The sequence below is a fragment of the Poecilia latipinna genome, unplaced genomic scaffold, assembly GCF_001443285.1.
Source record: "Poecilia latipinna isolate Pla-1442-1.1 unplaced genomic scaffold, P_latipinna-1.0 Scaffold5209, whole genome shotgun sequence".
Taxonomy (NCBI): Eukaryota; Metazoa; Chordata; class Actinopteri; order Cyprinodontiformes; family Poeciliidae; genus Poecilia; species Poecilia latipinna.
Window position 1 is genome coordinate 5,744 of NW_015117825.1, and position 7,933 is coordinate 13,676.

Here is a 7,933-nt window from a genome sequence, read left to right on the forward strand (position 1 = left end):
TAGGTCTTCTAAAAAGAGTTTCTGAGAACATTTCTTAAAAATATAGTCAGTGTTTTCAGCAAAGTTGGCCTGACTGTGCAGGAATGACCCAAAGTATTTAAAATTTGCCACAGTTTTAGTTTGGCCATTGAGTGAAAATGGAACCACTTTCAGGTCTTGTTAAGCTCATTTAATTAGATGTACTGTCATGGTGGGTTTAATGTTTCGAGCCCACATGCAGAAACACTCACGGAGAAGAGGAGTAAATGCAATAGTTTATTTACAATATGTACAAGTGATTTGGCAGAGCAACTGAAAGGATGACAATGACCAGGAAATCTGGAGCGGCTGCAAGCAAGGGAGAGAGATGGTGAGTTGAATGACAGTGGGAAATGACAAAACTCCTGGAATGTAGTTAGGTGCTTACTAGTAGTATGAGGCTTAGAGTCTGCGGAGGGGAGTGGGTTCCAAGTGGTGGTGTTAGAGAAAAGGGCGTAGGAAGGGCGACGGCGTTGGAGGGCGGACAGGTAGATCTGAGTGGAAGCACCGAGGAACAGCTGAGCGGAGCGGGCTCCCAGCTAGAGAGGGATCCTCAAAGAAGGTAGTCCTAGGCCAGAACACTTGGGAAACCTTTTCCAGAGTCACTAGTAGGCATCCTGAAAAGAGCGACAAGAGACTCGTAAAGAAAACACGAAGAAACCTTGAGACTACTCTGAATGTAACACAGTGACCTGATGTACCACTAAGGCAACACTCTGGCAGAGAAGTGCTGGCAATCAGGTCCGTCCTGTTGAACCAATCAGCACGCCCTCCTGACAAAACCCGAACCACTGGCGCCCTCTTCTGGATAGTAGATGATGCTGAAAAGGAAAACAAAACCATCCCCACAACCTGGTACCCAACATGTACATCCTTGTTTTATTAGAGAATATATATTTTAAGGTGCCAGTAATGCCTTAACTAATAATAAGTCATAAAGACTTTATGGTATTCTGATTTAGTGATGTTGTGTTGCCACTAGAATATGGATTAACAGAAAAGAGCAGTAAACGCAGTCAGACCCGAAAAGATGCAACTAAGGAACAGATTTATAAATACACAGAAAGCTACAGGATTTGTTAAAAGGATCCAGGACTATGCGGGTATTAAAGCCCCCCCCATCAGTTCCGGAACGCAATGGTCCCATTTCCAAATATGGTCCGCCACGTGCCACGTGGTCTGTCTCCACTCTTCCTGTTTGCTGACCCAATCCAAGGCGGATTCTTCAGTCTTTTCATTCATTCATTTTCACGGGATAGTTATCCGACACATCCGAAAGAAACTCCTAATCGACCGTCAGGTGAGATTCCTGTTAAAATGATTTTCCTTTAAGCATTATTAGAAACGGTCACCCAAAAGGTGGAGTTTTATTCGCGCCACAATCGAAACACAAATCTTAAAACAAGTTAAATTAAATGTTAACTAAATGCAAAAAAACTATGTTTAACTAGAATAAACAAATATTTACACGTGTAAAGAGGCTTGTAGTCTAATTTAGATATACGATCATACTTCTAGATTATATTAGCTTATAATTTACTTTGTGGTCAAAGAAAATACACGTCTGGGTATCAGAAAATGTACTTTATTTCAGACGGGGAGTTTTTACTACTTTCTGATAGAAAATAAATATGTCAATTCGATAAATAGTTTTGCCCCATGCGGGAATGAGTCACTTCCTTATTTTATCAAGGCGCCAAAATTGAACTGAAAGCGCGCTATTTTGTAGTGGAAATGTGAATTCATTAAAAACAAACGATCATCCTGAAATGGATGGACTTTATTTAGGTCTGAATTGAAACAGTGGTAGGAACCGGGATAATTACATCGTGTTTATTATTGCCGTCAGATTTTTCAACAACACATCCATGCATACAATATATTAAAACCATTTCAGCTCCACAGTAATAATTTCTGTAAGATACATATAAAAAATATGACGGACCTAATGATTTCTGACAAAACCTCATTAAAAAATGCTTTATGTTACTTAGAAGGCATAAAACATTTACATGATCACTGCATTCTCTTTTATAAAATCAAATTAGTGTGCCGGTTTTTAGTTTTCAGAAATTAAATATAACAAACTTTTACTACTAAAAATGTTGCAGGTTGATAGCAGAAGTTTTAACTTCAACAAAAATGAAAACATTAACGGACGCTTTCATTTCCTTATAAGCTTTGGTCCTTAGAATAAACACTAGATTTGTCCTAAAAACACATGCATTCCAAAAAATGAGAAGTTTTGGTTTTGATTCTTTTAATGAACAGAGGAAAGAAAAATGTAATTTTAAGTTGTTGAACCGATCAGGTGTAAAATACTGATTGTTAATATTTTCCTTATTGATTTGTAACATATTGTAAATTAAATATAGTTGATTTTGGGGCAACTTCATACTGTCAAGTTGCAAAATTATGCTTGTTTTTATGAGTGGAAGATTTATAATGAGCTACTGTTCTCTAAATACACTTTAATATCTTACTTAGGATTTGCCTGTTTGCAGAGGAGCGACAGAAGCAGCAAAATGTGGAATGAAAAGAAGCAAAGTTCACCTTCTGATCGGTGAGTTTGGCATCTTGTTGCTTTTGTAGATAAATAAACTTTGTGTAAAACACTCAGAGATGTTTTTTGTTGATACTCAGTGGTCAGATTGTTGCCATCATCATCTTCATTCTCGGTCTGGAAAGTCTGCTGCCCTGGAACTTCTTCATCACCGCCTCACAGGTTTTTTTTTATATAGATATATAAAAATCCTTTAATTTTCTGCTGTCTTTGTAAATGCATTTTGACATGAAGCATTTAAATTATTCTTTTTTGTTTCTCTGTCTTCAAGTACTTCAACATGCGGCTGAATGAAAGCGTCTCCTCTAACGGTACATCAGGCCCGGTGCAGAGAAAGTACAACTATGACAGCTGGATGGTTTTGCTCTCCCAGCTTCCTCTGCTCCTCTTCACTCTGCTCAACTCGTTGCTCTATCAGTGGTGAGTGCAGCTGAAGCTAAAATTTGGATCATTTCTTATTCGTCTTGTTTTTCGCTTCGTGTTTCAGTGATCTGGCATTATTTCATGAAAATCTTCCTCTGGCCCCTGCAGGGTGAAGGAGCGTCTCCGCGTGGCCTTCAGCCTGGTCGTCATCTTCCTCCTCTTCGCCCTCACTGCCGGCCTGGTCCAGGTCGACATGCAGCCCGACAGCTTCTTTTCGGTCACCATGGCAACAATTTGGTTCTTCAACGGTACGTTCCTGAACGTTATTTCTGAAATCCTCTGATTTCAGAATGTTAAACTGTTCGCTTATATTCTCGAGGAAACGTTGGATTGTCGAAACAAGTCACATAAAATATCTGCTTGGATGTGGAATATTTTAAGGAGCACTTTGATGCTGCTGTGGTTCGCATCAATCTGATTGTTTAAACCTGTGTGTGTTGATGTGTGTGTGCAGTGTTCAGTGCGGTGCTGCAGGGCAGCCTCTTCGGGATGGTCGGCCTGTTTCCTCCTCGTTACAGCACCGTGTTCATGAGCGGTCAGGGACTGGCTGGGATCTTCGCTGGTGTCGCCATGCTGTGCTCCATCATGAGTAAGAAAAAAAACAAACACCTGCATTATTATTTTTTTAAGGTTTTATTGGCTCTAGTGGCCTTTATTTGATAGTGAATTGACAGGAAAGTGGGTAATGAGAGAAGGGGGAAGACATGCAGCAAAGGTCAACAGGCTGGGAATCGAACCTGCGACAGCGACTAAGGCCTCCTTATGTGGGTTGTACTTAACCTCTGCACCACCGCAGCATCCACACCTGCATTATTGCAGTTACAGTAAACAATTTCTGTTCTTCTATAATGTTGGCTATAATACCCCTTTATATTATCTAAATCATACTTTTTTCAATTGTATCTTAAATGATTTTCAAATAAATTTCACGTAGCATCCACTCACTAAATCCCTTTGTCGATACTTAAGGAGAAAAGGAAAGTGCACTAGATAAAACAAGCGTAGCAACTATTATTTCCCAGAACAAGATTGGGACTCTGCGTTCAGTTCCTGACCAAGTAATCGCCTCTCAAGTGAAAGTTGTCTGATTTCTTCATGCATGTCTAGCTATACTTATCGGTGTTATAAGAGCCCACAACTGTTTATCAACCTCATCATGGATCATTTTGCTAATTCCAGATTAATCAGACAGAGCAAAATCAGCAAAAACATAAAACCTTACACAGCAATTTTGTCTAGCTTCTAGTGCAAATATCTTAGTTTTGATTTATTTGAAGTGTACTAACTTACAAGTAACTTTTTAGCAAGATGTAGAGGATTGTTTTGAGTAAACAATTCCCTGATATTGATGAAAAAATTTCTAGTTCTATTGGCAGATTATATGAAATTTTATGAATAATATGAAATTTTCCCCATGTTTTAAGTTAATTTATCTGCCAATGAAAGAAACACTTTTTCATCAATATTAAAGAATTATTGACTTAAAACAAGCCTCCATATTTCAAATATTCTAAGATATGGACCAAAATTACTTGGTAATATTTTGTGTTTTTGCAGTGCATCTGTAGTGGTGACAGCCAGAAGAAGCTGATCCTACAAAAAAATAAAAAATCTGTTTCTCTGCAGGTAAAAGTGACCCAAAGTCAGCTGCTTTGGGATACTTTGTCACTCCATGTTTGGTCACGTTAGGGGCTCTACTCTGCTACCTGCTGCTGCCACACCTGGTGAGCTGAGAGTCTCCAGATCTAAATACATATCAGGAAGCCTGGTACTTATGGAAAACATAAAAAATAAGAGACCAGCGATCAGTTTCTCTGATTTTACTTTTTATAGGTTTATGTTTGAGTAAAATGAACATTGTTCTTCTAGTCTATGAACTACTGACATGTCTCTGAAATTACAAGCAAAAATTTAGTATTTATTAGTAGAAAATGACAAAAAACATGCAGTGCTTTCAGATCGCAAATGAAAAGAAAACAAGTTAATGTTCATTTAGAAGCAACAATAATAAAGTTTTAACTCAGGAAAAGTTCATAAATCAACATTTGGTGGAATAACCAGGAGGTTTTCAAGGATACTCCAGAGCTGTATGTGTGTGAAATTGTGTATTTTTCCATCTGTTCAGCCTCCTGATGTTTCTCTTGCAGGAATTTGCTCATTATTATCTGAACAGAAATCAGGCTGTCAAACTGGACAAATCTAATAAGCTCCTCAGCAACACAGGTTGGTTTTATGTAGTCTAACTTAAAGTGACATCAGCTGACTTAATGTAATTAAGGATTTCGGTAATCTTTAACGTGTCTTTCTTATTTCTGAAGACAAAACAGCCTTAAATGGGAATGTAAAAGATCTGGAGGTGAGAGGAGTCCCAGAGGAGAGTAGCGAACGGTCTTCTGTCTTTGCCGTCTTTAAAAAGGTAAATTAATCCTCCCAGTTGTTTTCTATGTGATGAGAGACAGTTAAAGATGTAAAAATAAAGCCAGATCCAGCTGAAGATGAGACAAACCTGCTTTTCTTTCTCATCTTACAGTCCTCTGTTGTTGTCTGACAGATCTGGCTGATGGCTCTGTGTGTGACGTTTGTGTTTGCCGTCACGCTGTCGGTGTTTCCGGTCATCACAGTCCGAGTGAGGACGGTCTACACGAAGGACGCTGACTGGGGTGAGACACTGACAAGGCAGCAAGACGCATTATTTCATGTCTCACTCATTTATATTTAAACCCTGTAAATAAAGTTAGACATTTGTCTCATAATGGAGTCAATAGTTATTTGATATTTGTATTTTTTTATGATATAAAGTAGAATAACCTCTGCTTTTTCTTTTTGTGTAGTTGTAATATGTAATTAAATTTCTAATTTTAAGCAATGAAACAAATGTTATGTTTTGTTTTAATGCTGCTCTGTTTTCTGTGTCTTTCAGACAAAGTGTTTACGTGTGTCTGCTGCATTCTTGTTTTTAACATCATGGATTTGGCCGGCCGCAGCGCCCCGTCTCTCTTTCAGTGGGTGAGTCTGCAGACGCGCCTCCAGATTATTCCTCACTTCTACAGTCAAATCTTTAACACCTTAAAGGGAAACTGGATTTTCTTCACTGTACTGAGCTTTTTTGTATAAGATATGTTAGCGTAGACGTATCCTAACCTGTTCAACGAGCTTTAAAGTCTCGACCTGATTTCTGACTGCCTCCGCTGATGTTTGTGCAGCCGTCCAAACAGAGCCGTCTGTTTCCCGTCGCCGTTCTGTCCCGTCTCATCTTCATCCCTCTGCTCATGATGTGCAACATTCCCAACTCGAAGCTCACCGTCCTCTTCAGACACGACGGCGCCTTTGTTGTCATCATGGCTCTGTTCTCCTTCTCTAACGGCTACCTGGCGACCCTCTGCATGGCCTACGCTCCACAGTGAGTACTGAACCAGAACCAGGAAACATTAGACTCACTCAGTCTTCTGACAGCTGTAAAACCTAAAACCTCACATCATTTTTATTGATGGCTTTCTAAACATTTAAGTAATCTTGATGTTTTACTCAGAGTGCTGCGTAGCTCCAAGCTCTTTTCTGTTAGATGAAACTTCAGTCAGCTCCCTTTATCCACCAAACTCTCAAACTAACTACAAACCACCGGCTGCTACGAGATTCTCTTATCATAACCGTGAGTAAAAATAATACAGATGCAATAATTTCTACTGCAGTAAATTTGATAAAGCATTTCAAATGTTATCTGTGGCATAAATCTGTTATTTTGAAGTTTAGATTTAAGCAAAAATGATATTAAGCATCAGCTAAATGTAGCTGGGAAGATCTTGGAAAGGTAAGGTTTGAAAATCAGACACTTTTCAAAACACACTTCCTGCGGATGTGACCAGATTTTTCTCTTGCTTACGACAAGGATGGATACGGATGTTTACAAATATTTATCAGACAATGTGAAGGGTCTAAATTTTAGGCTAGTTTACTATGTCAGTAGTTAGTGAAATAGTAAACACAGAAAGATATTTCCCCGTTTTTAGTGAAATTATGGGAAAGATTATTTTAATGAAATAATTTGCCAATAAAACTAGAACTTTTTCATAAATTATTGACTTAAAACAAGTTTATACATCTTGTTGAAAAGTTATTTGTAAGTTAATTTTGTCTTATTTGTAATAATTTGTTTGCGATAGAAACCAAACACTTGGTAAGATTTTGTGCTTTTGCAGTGACGTAATTCAATTTGACAGAATATAAATAAATAACTGGGTTTCCAGCAGTGTATTACGAGCCTGGCGGGCCACCAGGCTTAGCATTGTTTATGTAGTTTAGTTTAGTTTTTTTATATTGCCTCTTTTTTTAAGACTTTGTAGTTGGTGTTTAGGTATTAGTCTTCTAGTAACACAGGTTTGTCAGGCTCTAAGTGATATTTACAAATTTTCTGTCAACTTTAAACATTTTTTAACTCAAAAACATGACGGGCTTCTGGATGAATGAGTGCTCTGGCGCCCCGATCACCGGGCTTAGCAAGTTTTTTTTTGGGAAACCCTGCAACTAATATGTTGAGTATAAATGTATTTGTAATTTTCAGCAGTGCAGATAATTTTTCTGTAGTAAATATGGCACCAAAACTGGCTCCCCTCCAGCCCAGGGCCCCACACCCTTGTAAAACCGGCCCTGTCTTCAGTAATCGATCAAACATTCAGCACAAAAATGAAAACTGGATTTTAGTTTCCATCTAAACTACAGAGCTGTTGAAAAATTCATCAAATATTTTGATGTTTCGCTTGTTTGGAACCTAATTTGCCAGATGACCAGCGCCACCTGCTGTAAAACATGAAAATAATCAACATTCAAAGCTACCAAGCTGATGGTTAAAGCTCAGTCAGCTTCATATTGGGTTTGGACAATCATGAGAGCAGGAGAGAAGATGAAGATTGATCCCTGTCTAGATCCCTGTTC

At 38.5% G+C, this 7,933-nt stretch overlaps 1 protein-coding gene and 1 long non-coding RNA gene across 2 annotated transcripts; one reads left to right on the plus strand and one right to left on the minus strand.

Annotated features, from left to right (window-relative positions):
• The first annotated feature begins 1,179 nt into the window (after positions 1 to 1,179).
• Positions 1,180 to 7,079, plus strand: LOC106943369 (equilibrative nucleoside transporter 2-like). Its single transcript, XM_015026678.1, has 11 exons — positions 1,180 to 2,581; positions 2,662 to 2,743; positions 2,853 to 3,001; positions 3,113 to 3,252; positions 3,459 to 3,593; positions 4,631 to 4,728; positions 5,152 to 5,227; positions 5,323 to 5,420; positions 5,556 to 5,664; positions 5,925 to 6,010; positions 6,208 to 7,079. The coding sequence occupies exons 1-11, from the start codon at positions 2,544 to 2,546 to the stop codon at positions 6,406 to 6,408; spliced, it is 1,212 nt and encodes a 403-aa protein (XP_014882164.1). The 5' UTR covers positions 1,180 to 2,543; the 3' UTR covers positions 6,409 to 7,079.
• On the minus strand, positions 5,308 to 6,028 carry LOC106943370 (uncharacterized). The gene is made up of 3 exons (XR_001423899.1): positions 5,938 to 6,028; positions 5,533 to 5,672; positions 5,308 to 5,445 (listed from the first exon to the last, which is right to left on the minus strand). It is a non-coding gene; the product is annotated as an uncharacterized LOC106943370 (long non-coding RNA).
• Positions 7,080 to 7,933: the final 854 nt, after the last annotated feature.

Coding starts and splice junctions, on each gene's coding strand:
- LOC106943369 (XM_015026678.1), top strand. CDS start 2,544: ATGTGGAATGAAAAGAAGCAAAGTTCACCTTCTGATCG. Junction 5,421..5,555: donor TCTTTGCCGTCTTTAAAAAG/GTAAATTAATCC, acceptor GTTGTCTGACAG/ATCTGGCTGATGGCTCTGTG. Junction 6,011..6,207: donor CCCCGTCTCTCTTTCAGTGG/GTGAGTCTGCAG, acceptor ATGTTTGTGCAG/CCGTCCAAACAGAGCCGTCT.